We start from the raw sequence: 22685 nt of genomic DNA, 5'->3' as shown, positions 1-22685 counted from the left end.
GAAATCTGTGAAAGTTCATAATAAACTTTCCTTTCTGTTCTGTTGTTTTTATTAATACTACTAGTCAATTTTTTTCCTCTCCCACTAAGACTTTACAATTTTTAGCTGTCCAGTTCTATTTAGATTTTAAATAACGTGTTGAAATGTGAGAAAGAGGGAAAGTTGGGAGATGCAAGATGATAGCAACATGATCTGATTTTCAAAATTACTAGCAATATTAACGTCATCAATACTGATTCCGATTACCTCAAAATACAAAATAGTTATTTGGGGATAAACCAACATAAAATGCCATTCGTAGACTAATGAGCTTCATTGGGAAGCATCAGAACACGAGTAGCATATAAACAGCATGATTGCAAAAAGAATCAAAACGCCAAACCAAGGTCTAAAAAAACCCATGTTGTGCCTGCGTATTTTAATCTTCTAGCATTATTGCAAACACTTCCAGTAGTCTGCTTAGCACACACAAAAAAGAAAAACTGAAATATGACCTGTTCAGGCTTAGATAATAACGACGTCTCAAATATATTGAAACACTCGTACCACATCTGGTGAACCCAGTTCTTTCTTTCTGCAAGGATGATATTTTGACTATATGATACAGCAGAACATTTTGAGACTTTTTAAAATCAAATCTTGTTATGTTCTTAGTGCAACACAAAGTCTGTCTAATTATAATGTATATTAAAAAGAAATCTGCACTCTGTAAAATCTATTTTCCTAAATCTTCTCTTTCCTATTAGCTAATTAACAAACATCAGTTGAATCATTCTTCTATCATTCATAAGTCATGCTTAAATTATTTTCTTCTTCCTCCTGTTTCAAAATTAATGTAAAGTCCTCAGTTTGTCTTTCAGTTCAATTTTATAGAAGCATTTTGGAGCCAGCCTGCAGATTGCAGAGATTTTTTTTTTCTCACATATAACAGAAGCAAAATATGATGAAGTATGGGAATATATGTAAGCAACAAGTTACATAGAAGAGGTAGTAGCAAGTAGCCAAACAACAATAAAATAGTAAAATCTCTACTACAGTCCAAAATTATGTTTCAGAGCATAGCTATGAGCAAGAATCATCCCAAGAAAGTACACTCAGCTAAAGAGCAACTCCAAGTTTTCCATTCAGTGCAATTAAAAATCTCTGCTTTGAAATTACTTTTTTGTTTTAATTGTTAACATAGTATATCTGCATGTTTTATTATCTGCACTGTCCAGGTAATCAGGGCTGATGTATACAACTTTCAAGAAAAAATGCACAGCTTTCCTCCACTGAAGTACTACATTTTCTAAGACTGTAGGATATGCATTCTTGCTGTAAATAACTGCTATCAGTTAATTTACAGCTCTTAAGCAGTGAAGATAATGTTTGTAACCGCACTCACGAGCAGGCATTTTGGAAGAAATCATCACTTGGTGTAAATCATTAGTCAACAGAGATACATCATTACAGGCTCTAAAGGCCCATACTTTCTTCTTTTCTCTATTTTTTTTTTCTCATTCTTTTTTTATCCCCCACCCCGAGGCTGTCGGGATGGTTGTTTTTACTCAAACTGTATGACAAATCAGGAAAAAATTAAAGTTGGCACTATTTCACAGCTAGTCTTGTTTACCGCTCCTCCCACTCACAACCATGTAGAACATACATGGTAATGAAAATTTTCCTGGTGCAAAAACAGTAACATAGGACAGTAAGAACAGAAAGGATTTTATAGCATTTTTTAAAGTGATTTAACAGCTAGAAGGAAGGAGAAACAACTAACATCATGGGACTAGCCTGCTCCCAGTGAACTACCAGGAAGCATTGCACAAACTACTGATAACTTCTAAACTAAAGTTAGGGGTGCATGAACTAAAACTTTATCTAGGACCTCCAGTTAACATCCTCAAGACCTAGGTAGAATAGTAGAATATTAAACAGTTTTGATCTTATCTTTACTTATTTAGACCGCTAATTCTGTGCACAGATTTGCGTATGGAGACTACTAACTTAACTATCATCCTCCCTATTTCCTCATAGATAAAGAACTTTCTCAGTTTAGCCTCAAGGCTACCTTGACTTCTGTGAGCAGTAACAGCTCCCAAGGGATTACTAGTAAAAGCTACAGTTTACTTGTAACTTTTTATTTGTTTTTTTTTTTACAGTGCATGAGGAGGTAGCAGGTAGCATATGGAACGCTAGACTAGCTTAACTTCACTGGGAGATCTCCCTTCACTAAGGGAATCCACATCCAGCTGTTTGAAGACAGCTCTCCATCTCTTTGCTGGCCGAGTGGGGCCAAGATCCCGCCTTTGTCCTCTAGTAAGTATGCACGCATGACAAGAAATTTCCTAAAACAGGGAACCTTTGTGCCAACTGAGACTCAAGGTTCAAAAATAATCTTGGAGGCATCTGCAGTTTGCCTTTCATTCTGCCTTCAGTTAAATAAAAGCTAAATAAAGTCATCAGTAAAGTACAGTCTCTGCAAAAGCTCACAGTAACTGGAATTTAAAGGAAAGAATAAGAATCAATAGTGATTGAGAATAGTGAAGTATTTACAGAATTTTTTACTCAGTAAACAATCGCAAACATTAATTTATACCTATAAATAACCATAGGTTAAAAGAAGATGTTAGTACTGCTATTATTTCAACATATAAGAAATTAATCGCAAAAAAGATAGAAGATCAGTAAGGGAGTTTAATTAGAATTTAACAGCTAATGACTTAAATCTTTGCCTCTTATTTTGGCAAGTATAAAGTATCTCGGTTGGTATAGCCTAATCTCTACACGAACAGTAATTATTTACTTTTTGCCACTTATGATTCATAGACAATCCTCAAGTAACCATAAAAACTAAGATACACTTACCCTTGTGTGGGTGCGAATGTGCATCTTCAATCCATCGTTCTTGCTAAAAGCTTTGTCACAGTAAGGACACTGGTAAGGACGCTCACCTGAAAACAAGAAAAGCATTAGAATCCATAAATATGGCCTCAGTATAGGAAGACCTCACAGCACGGTTATTTGTCAAACAGAAGTACTTTTTTTCCTGAACTTTTCTTCACACTTGGTTCAAAAAACAAGAGAACTAAGCATTAGGAAAATTACAACCAAAAGTTCACCAGAGCAGGATACAGGCCTAGATCAAAATATTACTCTTCGCTGCTTGGTTTTGTTCTAGCAACATATCACATAGAGTGTCTTGAGGGGGGGAAGAAAAAAAAAAAAGCAAAAAACCAAAAACAAAACAAAAAAACACCAAACAAACAAAAAAAAACTTCCCTTGCCCAAATCATGTTCTACAGTGATTTACACATGCCCATTTTTATGGTTAAGCATTAACTGCTCCCAAAATATTTCTGCTATTTCACATCTAGTCATTTTTAGAGCCTTCTGAGTGTCAGAATCCCAATGAAATATAAAAATCTACTCTTCTTTAAGTAGAACTAACTGTTGGGAGTTAGTTAATCAAGATTTTCCTCAATTTTTGTGTCACAATTTATGATTGAAATGGAAGCAGAAGGGTCTTAGCAACTCCCTTGCAGCATCCCATATCTTAAAGGTATTTAGTTTAATGCTCCATTAAACTGATATCATTTAGCATCCATTTTCCGAAACTCACATTACGCTAATACGGATACTAAGCTATTCAGAATCAGAGCGAAGAGTTTCTAAGCTAACTCCACAATTCAGAAGTGATAAAGCTTAGTAATTCCTCAAGAGCATTTTAATTTTTAACTCTTTAGGCAACGCACTGGAATTTGAGTTGATTGTCTCCTTTCTGTAGACAACGCTTTAGGAGCAAGTATCAGGTTGTTCCTAGTACAAAAATATAGTTCAATGAATTAAGACACAACAACTGTTTTTCTATTAACAAAACGAAATTGTTTCTATGCTGAAGGTGTAACAAACATTTATTTGAAAATACAAATTATGCAGAGTCTATTCTAAGTCAATGCGCAGCTTTCTGCTCATGAAAGATCTTTGCATGTACAGATTTAACATAGTCCAAACGTCAAAAGCTTATTAACGCTCACACACAGTCCTGGAAAATAGGTAAGATTAACTACAGTCTTCAATTAAAAAACAAACAGGCAAACAAAACCCAAAACCAAACAGACATATTTCACTGATACGCCAAAGATCAGAGTGTAAGAGGGTGGTGGTAACACAGATAAGCACTTAAAGCTCCACGGTCCCTAATGACAGGGATGCTCATTTTGATTTAGAAAAAGGAAGCCTCATCTGTCTTCTCTTTTCTCCACATGAGGTGCTCCTCCATGATTGCTCAGAGGGACGATACGGGATGTTTTCTTTCTTGGGAACAAGACGTCAAAGTATCACAAAAAGCATGTAACGGAGACAGATTACAGAAGCAGCTCTTCTGTGATACAGTGCAGTTGATCAACTGATGTACATAATCTCCATATAGTGACAGGTTGTGTAGAGATCTGAGAGCAGTTGAGATTAGATGATTATTTAAGTAAGAGGATTAAAAAACCCTCTGTAGTCAATATTCTGTTCTTTTTTGTCATTTAGTACGGTTCAGATAACTCTGTTTATGACAGCAGCAAAAAGCTGTGTGCACAGTACTTGTGAAATACAAATATATTTCTCTCTTGTATTCTGCCATCGCTCAGAAAGCACAATTATGTGAACTTCAGGGGGTTTCGTTTTAGGATGATGACAACAATGACACTGTTAGAGCTGTGTTTTCATTGAGCAGTTTGAAATACAATACTCTCGCTCATGACCCTCAATGTCTTTAATCCATGCGTCTGAAATTCAAACACTCCGACAGTTGTCAGTACACAAGTACTTAATTCAGCCAACATTTTTATCTTTTCGGGCTTCTGAATGTAGAAGTTAAAGCTTTCAGCAGTTTGTAAGCAGATGAGCATTGACAGGTAGGAGTTGTACCCCTCCTCCGTCTCTCCCCCCACCCCCAAGTCTCTTCAAAGAGAAAGACTTTTCCTTTCAAAGAATGGTTTTGAGTATGTCTGAGATGGATTAACAGTGTTCTTCGGAAATTAACCATGGAGACAACGCTACTTGATGAGAAAGGCCCTAACAGCTTTCATCAGATGCCAGTAGAGGGCAACAGTATGACTTCATATCAACATGTTACACCTGAAAAAGGCTGGCTTCAAGCAGCTGTTACATACTGCAAAGTGTCAGAACTCTCCACTGTTCCAAAAAACGAGTTTACCATGTAACACAGACTGCAAGCTCTGACTTGACACTGATGCTTCGTCACATCCTATGTTTCTAAATTATACAAACAACTTCTCGTGAACTTGTGTCGTTAATAATTGTAAAATAACTTAAATGATACCCCAACTAATTTTTGTGTTCCTCTTACTTTTTATGTTATTTTCTTTGGCGTAATCTTTGTAGGCTGTATGCCCAAAACGCATACAACTGCTCTTGCACTTACATAAGCAACTCTTTCCCCAGTCCTCACACATCTTTTAAATGTGTAACTTTCCTTCTACCTCAAAGAGTTTTAGGATTTTACAAAATTAACTGTGGGCCACTTAAAACAAATCTCTGCTTGCGACAGCCATTATTCAAAGACATTATTCTTAGAATAAATGTCTTAGTCTCTCTGTGAGCAGTCCAAAGACAAGTTTCTGTCCCTGTGTAAGAAATATATGGATATATATGGATATTTATAATTGGTTTTAGTAAAAATAACTTGTATTTTAAAATTATTTGATCTGTAAACAAGCGTAAGATTCCTCTCATTTGACATCAGCCCTGTGAAAATATAATGTCTAATTTTAACTAGTTGTTCTGAATCCCAGTGAAATTAAGGATAGAACAAAGTTAGGATGAATTGCTCTTTGGAAATGGCCTAACTCTGTTGCCTGCCTGAGAACTGAATGAACTGTCCTCAGTCAATGCATCTTTTTCTCTAGTTACTGTATCAGGAGCCTAGAAAACTAATTCAGATTAGATGCCTGAACTTAAGGACAGCAGATTTTGGCAAGATTATTACAATCCTACTTACTAATTCTCTATCTCTGGTAAAAATTAACTTCCCTCCTTGCCTCAGAACTAGTCTAAACAAATATTGTTCATGCTACCAGTCAGTTGCCCTTCAGGATGATCCCAGTAACAGATTCATCAATGACACTACTGGGGAAGCAGTCAGTCCCCAAGACAAGTCTTACACAGTCTATCTGTAGCAGAAACAGGAGTAGCGGATCCTTTCTTTAATACTGTGAGATGTAAATGGCATAAGACGACAATAGAGAAAAAACAGATTTGAAGTAATGAATGCTAACTATATTCCTCCCACACATAAAGGTTTGCTGAAGTGCACTGCTTCATACAGAACTATTGCAAGTGTCCACAAATGAGAGGGTTTTGCGCTTCAAAGATTAGGATTGTCGCTAAGAAAAACTGGAGACCAAGTGCGATGTGATAAAAGCCCCTGGGGAAGTGACATTACCCATAAGTGCTTTCATATTTGTCTGCAATCAAGCAAAGACCACTAAAAATCCATTGTAAGTATTGGAACATTAAACTTCAGATCAACTCACACACAATAAATACTTGGAGATTTCCAGATGTAAAACTTAGCAGGTAAGAAAAGGAATGGATCTGTTAGGAGATTAAAAGTAAGAATGACTAAGACAAGCAAGTGAAATGATGTTGCAAGTCATGTACCTTCATCTATTTCTCTTGTCCTCACAAAAAGGAGTTACTAATCATCAAAATAAAAGAAGGCCATTTCCCCTATGACAAATTGCAATTTCTTCTTCAGTTTACTGCTAGAAACATGCTTACAAGACACGGTGTCAGTGCGTGACAACATCATACTAAGACAGGGTACACCTTAGGTGAAGTTGTTGACGCCATTTAATAGTTACGCCATTTGCACTCTACATCTTTAGAGAAATACATTTTTATAGATAAGTATAAATAAAATATAAAAACATCTTTGCATTTGAGGCAATGATAGATCCTTACCAGAGGTATCTATCATACTGAAGTAAATCAGCGCTTTTTTTTTTTTTTTTACTATACTGCCTTTTCAATACAGTGGATAGTAGAGTAAGTTTTCAAAGGTATTATTTCACAGAGTAAGGGTGGGTGGTTGTGGGTTTTTTTTTTTTAAATGTGCTTTATATTAAAAAAAAAACCCACAAAAAAAACAAAACAAAAAAAAAAAAAACCCAAAAACCAACCAAACATGGATAACACAGAGGAAAAAAAAAAATCTTTTCGCTTCCAAATACACTACCGAGCCTTAATCCTAACACTTCATGTTTCGAAAACATCTGAAAAAAGGCCTGACCTTTTTCCTTCTTGTTTGCAACTCTGCCATTGAACCACAACTGAGACTATGATCTGCACTTTTCACTAAAATATTTCACCAGGCTTTCTACTTCAGTACGGTATCAATACATCTTAAATACATCCTTATTTGACAGATTGTCCAGTCAACATGCCCAGAAGTAATGTTGTGAATGCAACAATAACCAAGAACAATTGCTATCGTTAAAATAGCAAAACATGCAAGTAAGACAGACTTAATAAATGCTATGTTTATCCTCAAGTTACAGCTGACTGTCATGTCCCTGCTGTCCGAGAGCACGCTGCTCAACACATTAATGGCACTTCTGCACAAATAACCCCAAATAAATAATCCTTGGATAAATTGCAGTGGATTTAATATAATTCAAAGTCTAGACATTCTACTTCCAGATTTTGTATGAACAAAACCAAAGCTTTTAACATAATAAAAATAAATTTAACCTTAATACAAGGATTACAAAAAACAATTCCATGATTGAAAACCATACGGGATTTTGATCTGAAAACATGTCACGATAGAATTTTTTTTTTTTTTTTTGCTCACATGTGTACATCTCTAGGTTAAGATCACAATACCTACTGGACCTTAACGTATCATAAGAAGTTAAACATCAGATTCTTCCATTTCAGTTCAACCCAGGATGGAGTCTCCTATGAGACATTTGCAATCAAATAAGGCAGTACTTATAGCAAGTTTAGTGCCCAGATTTCCCAAACTTAGATACCTCTGGGAGCAAAACAATTAAGCAACAAATACACATTAGTTCTTCAAGATTTCAGTGGCTACAGCTAGACATTTAATAAAGACTTTGAGATGCAATAATTCGAATTAGTCACACATGTTGCTATTTCCACACTGTATTTTGCATTCCCTGTAATCAGTTTAGCCACAAAAAAAAAAAAAAAAAGCCAATTAGAAAATCAGGTGGAAACCTAATATAAACACCAATGTTGGTGAACACTTTGAAACAGTGACCTCAGGTAGGTTCATCATCAAATGGGATAAATGAAACATGCAACAGAGAAATAGTCCTAACCTGAACATACTATAACAAAAGTGTCTGATGAAACCAGCAAACCGAAAAAGAAGCAGAGGCACAGAGAAGATGCTCAACAGCATGCTAAAGCATGCATTTGCCGAGCTCCTACATTCAGTTTTGGAACTGTCCCCGTTCCCATGGGCTCGGTTGGTCACTTGTATACACTTCTAAGGTACACACGTACCAATTCCCAGACTTTCTGTCTTTATTGGAACTGCTGTATTAAGGAATGAAGAATTTGAACTTCGCAGTGAAATTATCAAGTGGGTTTTTTTATACTTTTTAATATGTCTATGTTTGGTCTGTTGAGGTATTAAGCAACATTGCTCTAGGTCAACCCAAACATCAGAAAAGATACTTATGACGACTGCACTGAACATCAGACCACGTGCAGTATATGTAACTTAAAAGTAATTGTTTTCTTCAATTTTCTTTAAAAAATTTAACGAGTAATTATGGCAGTGTGCTCCCTCAGAATCTTTCACGACTATTTACCATCTTCTAAATATAGCTCCTTTTCAGATGTTGAACCACATATTATAAGGATTAGAAGATTATTTCTTTAAGAAAAATATCTGTATATATATTGGTGTATTATTTCAAAATGTTAATTTTCATAACAGTTGGTAGGGTAAAGCATAATCCTTTCTAAAGGCCTAATTTAAGACTGGGGTAGGGGAGAGGGGAAGAAGGGAGACTCCACCACCACCCAACTGTGGTAGAAGGAAGGCAGTTCACCTGAGGAGGAATTTGGAGGCAAGGGGGCCATCTGGATCACACATGCAACACTCCATACCAGGTGATCAACAGGGCAGCCCAGAATGGGAATTGCAAGAGGGCTTTTTTAGTCAGAGATAATCTGGGGTGATGACAGCATTCAACAGCAAGTAAGGATGGGCAAAAGGTTAACGGATATAACAAAATTATAATCTGTGACATATGCTTTAGAACATTATCTGCTCATATAGAGCACTTGACAGCTTTACACATTTATCCTCAGCTGCTGTTCCTCTGTATATGGTGTTCCCATCAAATTAAGAGGAAGTTTGTGACCTTAACTGTACAGAATTCAGTGAATGTATTATATAAATATGTACACAGAAAGAAACCTAAGATACACAGAACTGAATTTCTCCCACATGAAAGGAACTTCATTAGAAATTAAAATTCAATTGAATAGGAACTCAAGGAACCAAGTGATTTCAACAGAACTTAAATTAGAAAATGCCAGAAAACCAATTATTTAATGAAGACTAAATATTCACACTTTAAGAAAATATTTGGTACATTTCACAACCTTGGTGTTGTGCAGCATATCATATGGCCCTTGAGAAGACAAACACTTCTTCAAAATAATAAGTTTCCTCTTGTGTAGAGGTGACAATTTTCTAGATATTGCGTAGCATTTTCAAAAGTATTTAATACCTTAGGTTTCTTAAGCTTTTTTATAATTTTGACCAGCGATTCTAGGAAGGGAAAGTAAGAGGTGAGTAATCAAGAAGCTTGGCCAACTGCAGCAGCTAGCTGCTCTCTTTATGATGCCTGGACTAGTCAATAAAAACAGTGATCTGGCCTATACAAAATTCTGACCTGCCTTTAAATAATTTTGCCTTTTTTTTTTCTTCACCAATGATTAACAACCCTAAGCCTGTGTATTTGTGAACTTCTAACCAAGCTCTGATACTTGTCTATTTTCCAGGCACAAGGGAGAACTGGAATTGCTTTTATGTAAGTCAACCAAGTGCATTTCCCATTTAAAAATGGTCACATATTTAATAGGAAAAAAAAAACCCAAACAAACTACCTTGAATGTTATTCTTTTAAAAATAAGGAAAAAAGATTGCTTTAACCTTTTTTTCTTTCCTATTAATACCCTTTCTTCTAAGTATTGAGCCATGTTTTTTTTCTTTGAGGCATGGAAGGGGTTTTTTCAAAGCTAGGAAAATTGTTTGGGGTTTGGTTTTTGGGTATTTTTTTGCAAAGTTTTGCATTTATTCAGAAACTGTAGTTAAGATAAATAGTCAAAATGTTTTACGGACGATACCTTGTCCATAAAGGGTATCATGATATAATTCACATTTTAGCTATTTGTAACTAAATGAATTATAAAGACTAGTAAAGGACCCTACTAAATAAGAAGGCTATCTGAATCTGTACTGTAAATCATGAAATAACTACCACTTACAGACTCTCATCAGTTCTACAGTGGTATTAAAATTTTAGTCACAAAAACCCCAACACACTTTAAAGAATAAAACAGTTTCATTCTTTGCATCTATCAGTGGAATTAAGCAATTTGGTTTCCCTATGAATGGAGCATTAACATCTATGACTTCACCGCACCCAATGGTCAACCAAATCTTTTAAAGTATATGCATTAATCAATCAGTAATTCATTTGATCTGAAGATGTCACTAGCATTCAAATAATCCATCCCTTATAAGAACATTTCCTCATTCACGGAAGCTGACAGCTGCATGAAATTTTACAGGTACTTTTAAAGATTTAACTGTTGTCTGGAGATAAATAGGACAATGATGAATAAACTGAAAGGTTTAAAATGCAGAATCCTTACCTTTGAGGCCTTCTGCAAGCTCCTTTTTAAATTCAGTAGATAAAAGAGACATCATTTATAAGTTATTGAATAGAAACAACCTATCTGTAGACATTTGCAAGCTGTTCACTGACTAGCTACAGATACATTTTTTCACATACTTCATCGTGATATGAGAGGAAGTTCCTTCAAGCTTCCCTTTTATCTTTTCTTTTAATGTAAGAAAATATAAATCATAAGGTAATTTGCCAGAAGATTTGCTAGAATGAGGATCCTGGCTGTACATTATTTCTTATGTACATGAACAAACAGTTGCCTGTTTAGCTATTAAAACTTTGGAGACACATTTTACACAGTAATAAACAAAAGATACTGTACTTCAACTCATTACTTCAACTACTCTGAAGTCTTTTATGTTCATAGATGATTAAACTACTGTTAATAACCAGATTTTTATTATAACTCCACAACTAATAATTTGTTTGGTTACTGAATTTTTACACAAAAGTGCAAAATTTGGACCTAGATTTTTATACAGTGGGACCCTTAAATATGATTTTCAATATGCTCAAATGTCTACTTAATCAAATTGTAGAAATGAGACTACAATGGCAAAGTTAGGACCATAACATCAGGCTCTCAATGCAAAGGATGAGAGACATCTCAAGAAGGAATCTTGAAGGAGGTAGGGGATAAGTATGATGAAATGTTTTCATAAGCTTATAAAACAGCCTTTAATTATGGAAATGGAAATTGAAAAGGTAAGCTTAACTGTGTTGACACAAACCACATGAAAGTCCACAGTCTGAATGTTTTATGCTGTTTTAATGTAATCTCTTGGTATTACCTTTTATTCGCAAAACTGGAAGCAAATTTACAAAGAACCTTCTCAAATCATGCTTACAAAATAAAGCCGTTTTTTCCACATACCAGGGAATATAACATGCAAGAACGCCACATTAAGTCACAGCTTTCAAATGGTATAGAACAGAAACATTAATCTTTTCAGAAAACATTTAGGACAGATGTAAAGTCATAGATATCTTACTGTCTTATCAGGACTTTGACAAAATGTGATGGAAAAAGCAAAATAAAGTTATGATTTAACATATATTTGTACGTGTAAGATTTTCTGGAAGACACGTACGGTCATCAGTTGTCCCTCACCAGTCCCTATGTAATGGGATAGGTAAAAGACAGCATAGAAAGGACAGGATTGCAGTTAAAACACTTAATTCTCTTAACTCGAAAATAGATTAACCTGCAAGCATAAACTACCTCATAACAACTTTCATTGTTCCACAACTTGATTTACTACATAGCAAAGATGGAAGGGATCAGGATATAAGTGATTAGGAAAGCAACAGCATAAATACCAGGCAGAAAAAATGCATGTATATATATGTATATGTTACATAGGCACACAAGAATACATACATACACACACAACAGCAATTAACATATTAAAAATACCGATGTATAAGGTGATTGCAAAGCGGCACAAACTCCAGCCAGTAACTGTTAACACTGAGAGTTGCTTGAAACTTTAGGGAAGTAATTAACCTCCTGGCCCCCAGTTTTCAAGCCCAAGGACTAGACCATAGAATTTCTTTTACAATTTATGAACAAGCCAAGGAATTTATATCACAGTCAGAGGATTCTTTTGCTGAATTAACCCGAGCTCCCTCTGACCCCCAGAAGTCATAAACCAACAGGATACGGCAGAGGGAGAATGTGCTCTAGTGTTTCAGCTGACCTATGGAGCGCTGCCTCTGTCATGCCAAGGCTGGAAACCCAGATGATGAATTACAGAGCAACATGCTAGGTTCAGATGCAAACATCAACCCCTTTCCTCTAGATGTGCACATGCCGACATGTTCACTCACCCCAAACCAGCTCCATTTCTGCAAAAGGCCAAGTACTGTTAGGTTCATTTAGAGAGTCTTACTCTAAGATAAAAGAGGGAAGAAAATTGCTTATCGAGGAAGCATGCACAAATCTGTGAGTAACTGTATTTAGGAACACAGGCTGTGTACTAAATAAAAGCCAAACCCCTACTGAGTTTCTCTTTTGTATATGGATTATTAAGCATATCAACAATACAATTCCAAAGCAGATCCCAAGAACCTTGACTTTTATAAAGAACAGCTTTATAAATTTAAAAAAAAAAAAGAAAAGAAAAAAAAAAAAGGCAAAAAAAGAAAAAAAAAAAGGATAAAAACTGATACACAACTCTCTTCAAAAGAACTCTGCCTGGCTTTATTTTGTAAATACAGAACAAAGCCGCTTATACAAAGTAGCTAATAAAACAAAGTCCAGCTGACCACGTGCACAGAAAATGGGATAACACCAATGTCTGCACCAGGACCTCAAACCTAATCAGCTGTAATCACCAGGACGTGAAGGTCTTCACAATATTTACACTTCTGGTGTACTGCTTAGTTGCACCAGCAGCTTAACCCCAGCTGAAGGCTTAGTCACAAAGACGGATCGCCTCCTGAAAGCGGACAGTGGCTGGTTTTCACTTCTAGCTCAGAATGAAAAATGATACTTTGAAGTCTGACCAACAAAAAAAGAAGGGCAAAGTTTTGAGTTGATTAATTCAAAGCCGCAGCATTTAATAGATAGCAAGACCATGAAGTATCCAACACGGTAACATTTAGAAACCAAACACCCCGTCACTGAATAAAATAAGTTTGTGGCTCCACTGTTCGATGAACAGCTTCTCGGAAAATCCCTAAGTATTCGTCAAGGATTTTCACAATGCAGTGAACTTTGTTACTAAAAGCCATCAAAGGAGTACTGAACCTTTTTTGCACTGTTTGCAGAGGACATGGATTTCCTTCACCAACTACCCTTACTTTCTTTGGGAAGGATGCAAGCTATTCCTCAGAAAGCTATGCTTCCTCAGGCCCACTGAACGTTGGACAACAAAAACCACCTCTCCAGAAGTACAGCATGAATGTAATTGTGGCAATTTCTCACCAAATCTCACAGAAGGCATTTTGCCATATAACATACAGATTTTTTTTTTTTAAACCACAAGTCACAACCTAGTGGCAGCTCTCTCCCATTTTTGTTTGTTTTTTTCCCACATTTCATCAGGGTAATCAAGAAATGGTTAGAAACCATAATAGAACGACATCAAAAACAACCATGAAAAGGTAATTCACACTGAAGGATGTGAATTAGAAAATTCTCCACCAAGAATGTGATTGACATCACAATAGCACCTAGACTAGAAGAGGAAAGGAACAGAGTTTATTTATCACAGGTAATTATAAATGAACTTAGCAAGCTGTTTTTCCTGAATTAGTAAATCTCTTTAAAATGAGTGCTTCTAGCTTTTTAGGTAGAGAAAGAGGCCTTGAAATTTTCTCCTCCTTCTGCAGCGTTGCTCTTTCATAAGTTGTTTTCACACATAATTCCAACCTGGCAAAATAGTTTCTCCCACCATATTTAATTTACAAATGTACTGGCAATCTTCAGTGCCTTTCTACTTCAACTAAGTTCAAAATGTCGTAGTTTACTGTTTCTTGTATAATAGTGGCTACAAATTTTGCAATGCTCTACAGTCAAGGTTAGAGGTCTCTGGTGTGTGGTTTCATGCAACTCACCTTAGCCTAAATCCTAAATTTAGGAAAGCCTGCCTGAGAGAGCTGAAACATTAAATGTAACTGGTAGCAGCACATGTGTGAAAAACATTTTCACTCAGACAGCTATAAAGCATTTTCCCCAAGAGCTATCTGCACTATCAACTTTAAAAACTAGGGCTTTCCTACTCTGTGCAATCTGTTGCATAACATCGATAGTACATGGAGAACCTACCTAAAGTTTAAGGAAAGGGCCTGTGAAATAAGAATAAACAAAAGCGCCACACTAGTACAGGCAATAAAGCAGACTTACCTGCAAAAAACATTGGAATGTGAATCCAGAGATTTTAGTGAAGAAATAGAGTAATATTTTGATATTCTTTTAAGCATTCGGGGGGTGGGGGGGTAGGGAGAAATCTATAAAAGTCATAATTTTCATGAAAATCTAGTATGCCAAAATATCAGAAAAGTAAAGGGTAATGTAGTTCCTCATGGGACAGCAAGGTGAAAGTAAAGAAATACCCACAATTAAACCAGAAAATAACTTCATGAAAAAAATTAACACAGATTAGAAAACAAGTCAGTCACATTCTTAGAAGCCTGGATTGATGTGCTGAGTGACTAACAGTGCTACTGAACTGCTTCCTTTTACTCCTGTCTACCTGATTCATTAAAGGTGGGTAAGTGGTTGGTCCTTCCAAAAGGCACAGTCCCCAAGGGTTCTCTAAATCCTCATACCACATGCTCCATGAGCATTGCATTTTCTTTTTCCTTCCTCTTCTCTGCATCTTCAGAAAGTCAAAAAAAAAGAAGAGAAACCCAGAGCTTACAGGACAGAAGACTGAAGAGAAAGACAAAACACACAAGATTGTGCAGGAAGGGCTTTGAAAGAAGTCGCTAAGGTGGAGCAGTAGAAGAAAGAACAAGAACAAAGAGAAGGAACAGATAGAACTACGGCGTTGTGATTCCGGGTCTTGCCAGCTTTGACCTTCAGTATCTTTTGTGTCTATGATTATACAGTACACGCAAACCACCCAAGCAAAATGCATATACAGAGGCTTATATGTGTAGGCTTTTGAGGGATAAATGTTCCAAACATGGGATTTAGTAAAGAATAAGAGCTAAAGATAAAAGTCAATTTTAGACTTTTATTCTGACTGCAAGACCAGGATAAAAATTTGCTAGTGTCTATAGCAGCAAACAAAAATCACAATATATCAAGAACTAGTAAAACCTGTAATCTTAAGAGGTGGTCTTGATAGACTGAAGTGATTAAGACTTTTCCAAACATAGTGGAAAGCCAAATAATTAAAAGCACCAATTCTGTCATCTCCTTGCAAACCAAAATTGCTTATGCAAAGTGAATGGAATGTCATAGGAAGGCTATTTGTCAACTCATGCTTTGACTGCCAAAGGCAAACCTATACCATTTTATGTTGGAAACAAATTATCACAAAGAAAGCCCTTTCAGTTGCCTGCCGTGTATTTGAATGAACGCATAAGCTCACAAAATGAAACCTCTCAACATGACTAATTTATTTTCAGTGTGTTTACAGCAGCACGTATTTTATATTGCCACCCTATCATGTTATATAAGTTGCATAACTCAGACCCAGAAATATTAGGAGACCAGTAGAACAAGTCAGATGTTGCAAGAGAAAATAAATTCTGAGTTAAAGCATACTCAAGGTAGAACATTCTAATTTGAGTAACATGCAGGTTGTGGTAAGGTCAGAAGTTACATTAATATGAAATCAGAGTTTCAAAACACCTTCACAGCTACAGAGATGAATGAACTCATACTGTATATAGATATAAATATTCATGTATATATATACACACATGCAAGTTCATACATAATTACAATTGAGAATAGAATCTGGTTTTATACATTAAGCAGGTAAAATGTCTGAAAAAGATGCTGTGTTGGACCTACCTGTAAGTTTGTATTTCTGTTTGTGGATAGACAAATTGTGGACATACTTACAGATACCTTGTTATATATTTAGAAAGTCTTCTCTATTCATTACAATAAACAACACTGTACCTGTATGGCTTCGAATATGAACTCTCAGTGTTCCATTGCTTGCAAACTTCTGTCCACAATATGGGCAAATCTTCTCTTTTTCTCCTGTGTGAGTCTACATGGGACGAGAAAAGACAAGAATGAAAGCTTCAGCAAAGCTTTAAAAGAAGTGAAATACAGAATATTTTAACTGTATTACATTGACCACTATTATCCCCATTACATATTTTATACTACCACATCAGGCAGAGATTCTAAGGAATTAGCTACAGGTATTCTTTCAGTTTTCTGAAGTTTTCATTATTAATGGCAAAATAAACTGCTTTTTCAGTTCCTAAGTTTACTATTTCCTAAATAGTTACTATTAAAAATGCCCAATTCACCATTGTATATTTTCATGGCTGCAAGACTAAGACACCCATTTTTTCAGTTTGATATCTATGATACTGGTTTCTAAACCAGCAAACAATAGTTCAGTTACATAATAAAATTAGTCTTCATAAATGGGTTTATTTTTAAAAGCTTGTCATATCACAGAATTTTATTACATTATCAAATGTAGTGAAAATTGTTTGCTTAACCTAGTATAACATTTCCTGCTGCAAACTTGAAGTGGAGCTTTAAAAGGTCTCTACAGAGATTTGTGCATATCATTTCTGACTGACTGTCTCATATGAATGAAACACAGCCACCAGTTCATCTCAAGTATGACAACATTCCTTCGAAGTGCAAGTTCTTAGTGATTTCCGTCAACACAAGTTGCTTACTGGATCTATCTAGTTTGTGATAAATGATAGAATCAGATTGCATTTAGAGAACGGATCACGAGAAGTGTATTGTAATTGTCAGTAATACTAAATCATACTCAGAGTTTGCCTTTTGAAATCAAGCTTTTAAGGCAAGAGAACCTTGCTGCTATAAGAACAATTATTTCAAAACTGAAAAAAATTATCACAAATTCTCCCATCCATGATTTGGTCAGCAGTAAAAGCACCCTGAAGTAAGTTACATACACGTGTTCTCATCATTTTTCACACTGTACTTTCAAGGCCCAATTCTGAACTGAAGATTTATCAGCCTGTTGAATAATTTTTCCTTATCACTGTGACTGCTCTTTTAGTGGAGAATTTTGGATTACTTCATTTAAAAGTGTTAATTTAAATGGGATAAGAAAGATGACACATTAAATTATACGTATAGCTGACTATTTGAGTTTTAAGCTTTGCACATGACTCTCTTCAGATAGGGAAATTAATTCTTATTTTTATGAAAGACATTGAAGTGACACAAAATTCTTCATTGCATCATAAAAACCTTATCACACATAGTATGTATTATGATGCAGCTGAAGGAAGAGTAAATTTCAATACTGGACAGACTTGCATGGTTTTCATTCCCTGACATTAGGGATACGAATGTTAAAGTCCCTCTTGATTAGGACAGAGTTCTTTAGAAATTACTTGTATCTCTAACAGCAACATTGTGGGATGCCAGACAGACAGACATTAATTCATTACAAACAAACAACAAAAACCCAGAAAAAAAAAGGATTTCCAGGAGCAATGCATTACAACTACAAGGCTCACAAACATACACCTAGTCCTAGTCTGACAGAAGCACAAAGCAATGGAAATTACAATTAAGAAGGAATGTCAAAAAAAAGAATAAGGATGAACACTAAACAATAACAGCTGCTTTCCATTAAAATACAAATATATGTATATGGCCATTTAAAATGTGAAACAGTTAAGTCACACTGAATTTTTAGAAAGGAATCTGAGGAAAAGTTTAAGAATTTATGCAGAGCTCATCAATGATTCCAGGTAATATTTTTGATTTCTGGACCTTATGATCCATCTGAGCAAGATCTTTTATAAAAAGTTAACCCGAAGTCAACGTATCAGTATTATAGGCTAGGTCTGTTACTCAAGTGATTAAAACAAGTAGATAAGGATGAAAAGCATTGTGTGTCTGAAAAGCAGTCTGTTTTCTCCAAAAAAATCAGTTTGTCTAATAAAAGATACTATGCCTTCCTAACATCTTGCTCCCCAAGAACATAATTGGAAACAAAACAGCAAGTTTATTTTGTATAGCCTTTATTTTTGAGTTCCTTAGAAAAACAAATGTGCTTTAACACTCCTTCTTCCAAAAGTAATATAAGAGAAGAGAGGAAGAATATCCTATAACACAATACATGTACTGAAGTCTACAAACAAGGCAACCCCGTGTTATCCTAGTTCTTCTAAAGTATGGATTAAAATCTTCTACACAGTGTATCTGGTTACACAGTTATATCACTCAATCACAGGAAACTTTATCTTCCAGCAACTGTAATTACTAAGTAACTTAACACATACTAAATATGAGACAAGCAGCATTTAAAACAGACTGAAGGCAGACAAACAGCAAAGGCGTTAACATACACTTCATAGAAAATCAAGACCTTTAAAAGACCACAAAAGACGCCAGAGAGACATTGTTCCTACTTGGTTCCATTAGTTTTTGCAATCTGTGAACATGTTAAAAATCAAATACACATTAAGGAGGCAGTGTCATCCATTACACTAAAGAATTCAATAGTCTGCTAGCTGCCAATAACTTGGTTTAGGCTCCAAAGACATATGCTAGTCCCTACCTTTAAGACACAGCAGGGTTGGTGAGACATCGAAAGACTCCCTTGTATTTTTTCCCCCAATTTTAAATATATATTTGTGTTGTAATGCATAGTACTCCCCATAATCACGTGCTGAAACTATTTTAGCAAGTAACTCAGTTACACTCAGTTTTGTTATTACCACTTTACATGCACGTGTGAAGTGCATGCTATAGGGCAAATGATGTATGATGTTTTCCAATGAGCTCTCTCAGTCTGCATTTGGTGACAACACCTGAGCTCATTTTCCTCAGCTGATTTGTTCTTGATTCAATTATTTTCTTCACATTTCTTCCCTGTAACATGAATCTTACCTCAGGCCAAATTGGTGAGCAAGCTTTCTTTTAAAGTTTACCCCAATTCCATTGCAGAGATCAGTGGAAAGGAGTATGGTAAGATCAGTGCAGCAAGTCCCGTCTTGCCACACACGTGATGCTGGAGTACCTACACTGGATTTATACACGTGCTGCGGATTCTGCATGCCACCAGTAATCCCACTATTGCAATAAGCATTTTAGAATGTTAAGCACCATCACAGCTTTCTACTGAAAAGCCAGAAATGCAGAAACATCTGGGGATTTTATGTTTAGTCACGACCTTAAGGACACAGAAGGAATGAGTACGATAGAACTGATTCTACTCACTTTTTTATGACTCTTCAGGACTGAGGGTGTCACAAAAGCTTTGTCACAGAGATCACATTTGTATTTCTTATGTCCATCGTGTACAACTTGAATATGAACATTTAATGTGTCCTTTCTTTTGAAAGTAGCATCACAGTGATCACACTTGAAGGTCCTCTCACCTTACAAAGAGAAAAAACAAGGTTTAAAAATACCAGATTTTTGTGGAAATACAGGTAAAAATGTCACTGGGAAATTAAGAAAGTAGTCATGACAACAACATAGCTAGAAATGCGAGATTAAAAACAAAGGTAAAATGGCAACCAGTAGCAATGTCTTCCAGTGAAATGGAGCACAGGTTTCATCAGCACCTCCAGTAACAGACTCCCTTTATAGTAGCAAGGAAAAAGATTACATAGGCTTCACCTTTTGAAACCTAAATGGTAAGAGACATCTTCCTCAGTTTAAAAGACTTCTCAAAACAAGAAATACTTGCTTTGAGTAACCTATCTTATTCACATCAATAGAGGCAAACTCATATGACAAAGACTAAATAACTTGTAAGTGTTATAGCAGTATTACTACTAAAACTGTAGTGATGATGTTGAAGATTATGGCAGAGGCCAGGTTAATACTGCTAATAGTTTTAAAATTCAATTAATTACCTAAGAAAGGGGAAGAGACATTGCATTCTGAAAATCTGCATATATCTTTCGAAAGGAAAAAAAGACATGATTCTTCAGGGAAATCATTATAATGAACCTTCTCTTTATCACTACTGTGAATGCAGAAGAGAATATTCTCTTCCATTTGTTAACTTCTTGATTAAAATTGCAAGTTAAACATCTACAGCACGGCATTCATTCAGAAATCTGCAGTCTAAACTGGAAATCAGGTGCCCATATCCCAAAAAATCTTTCCAAGCAATTACATCACAAAGAAAGATCACCATAATCTAAAGACTATGCTCCACTTGCTGTTTTTCAGGACACAGAGCTGATCTGCACCCTCCTGATCCATACGAATAAGACACAGACTTGCATAAGCACAAGCTACTTTCTTCAGTAGCAATGATACACACGTAGAGCTACGCTTATTTCCGTGCTATAGCTCGTTAAAGGATGAAGTCATCCTAGCCTTGGTTGCGGTACAAAGGCCAATAGGAATGGAAATTTATTTCACTATGCTGTATATTAAAGCCCATTTGATGTTACATGTTGAAGCACCAAAACAATTTTTTCTTTATTATATATTATACATGTGATACATATAAGTGAAGCTTATCAATACAGTGGTGCCCCAAGTACCCACAGACATTCCAAAGCCTAGATAACCTGTTTCTCCCCCCCATAAATCAACCATAACTGCACCCCTCCACAAACCTTTCATTCTCTGTTATTTTGGAAACAAAAGTGGGTTTGTCTTGGATGACACGAGAAGAATATGCTAAATGGTATTAGAATTAAGTTGTCTTATCCAAAAATACTTTCAGTGTAGATATTCGGAAAAATTTTCAAGGTCAATGGGGTTGCAATTTAATATGATGTTGTGTAGAGGTTTAACACTGATACTGCTTCTAACTGTTCAGTGAATCATTTCAGTCCTCTTCTTGGGAACATGAGACTACCCTACTAACAAAGTGAAGTCATTACTACTGTTATTGAAGTAACATGCAATTTTCTACTGCTTCAAAGGAAAAATATTCAAGTAATTTCTTTTAAAAGTTAATTCTTATAAGAACTCCTAGGCTTCATGGAATTTTTTTTTAGTAATCATTTTTTTTTCTTCCCGTCACTTAACAACTTAGCTCCAAGTCTGAAAATAAACTGAAGAAAATGAAGCAATACCAGACACAATTTGATGAAATTGCCATGTCTTCTGAATCAGAAATATTTGTATGATTTCCATAAATTTACATGATATCATTATGGTTTAAGGCATGATTTGACATTTGTTGAATTTCAGAAGGATTTGTCCTTTTTATCATGAAAGTTTTGTTTGCAATCACTTCTGTCATTTTCAGTACTGTCTTATATTATGGTTTGAGAAGACAAAATTACTTTCAAACCACAACAAAAAATAATAAGGCAGTAAAAGATCAACCAGTTTTCAAATAAAAAACCTCCAATTTGGGGAAATTTCAGAACTAACATACTGTTCAACCACACCTCTTCTGTGTGTACACATGCAATGCCAAGTATGTATTTAGCCAAGTCCTGGCTTCAGTTTAGCAATATTTTTCAACATGCAAAGTAGTGGGAAGCCTAGAACTGGGTATTTTTTCAAATGTTATCCTGGATGAAGGCAAACAATCGGCATTTCTCCTCAGCTTCCTTACTTAGCAGAAACCCTATATCTTATTACAGAAAAGCCATCAGAACACTGCCTCCTCTCACAGTTGGCTCACTAAATGGTCCTTATGTCTTGTCTAGTTGCGTTTTTTTTTAAGCCATAGACAAAATGGCATGAAAACTTAATAAAAACCAATACCACTAACACACAACTATGGAAGGAGTTTCAGAAGGTTCCTCAATGGCATAAAGCAAAAGTCTAAATCACTTGCAACAAGACGCAAGTACTGAAACTCCTTGAGCAGCTCTAGAAATCCTCTTGTAGAAGACTGCAGAAAAAAAAAAAGCTACACAACCTATTTCATGATAAAGAAATATATTTCATATCATTGTTGTGATAAAGAACAAACAGATTTCATACAGTAAATGTAAAAAAATGCCTGTTGCTTAAGAACTATCACTACTGAAAAACAAACTCTTTCCGCTGCCTTTGGCAGATAAGCATAGTATTAAAGTTCTTATACTTCTAATAATAATATAGATATTTATCTATAAAAATTTCTAATATTAACATATAAGAAATAAAGAATTTCCATT

The 22685-nt window shown here is 35.5% G+C and overlaps 1 protein-coding gene across 5 annotated transcripts in view; it reads right to left on the bottom strand.

Moving 5' to 3' along the window:
- Positions 1-22685, bottom strand: part of PRDM5 (PR/SET domain 5) — an 85855-nt gene that overhangs the window by 15610 nt on the left and 47560 nt on the right. For all 5 annotated transcript variants that reach the window (XM_086464217.1, XM_086464218.1, XM_086464219.1 and 2 more), the window contains 3 exons: positions 19819-19979; positions 16543-16636; positions 2851-2936 (listed from right to left, as the gene is read on the bottom strand). In XM_086464217.1, the coding sequence (XP_086320343.1) occupies positions 2851-2936; positions 16543-16636; positions 19819-19979 (341 nt within the window). The remainder of the gene's footprint in view (positions 1-2850; positions 2937-16542; positions 16637-19818; positions 19980-22685) is intronic.

This window comes from Leptosomus discolor, chromosome 4 (assembly GCF_034619465.1).
Source record: "Leptosomus discolor isolate bLepDis1 chromosome 4, bLepDis1.hap2, whole genome shotgun sequence".
Lineage (NCBI taxonomy): Eukaryota > Metazoa > Chordata > Aves > Leptosomiformes > Leptosomidae > Leptosomus > Leptosomus discolor.
The sequence above is the reverse complement of the archived record's forward strand: the minus strand, read 5'-3'. Positions and strand labels throughout refer to the sequence as shown.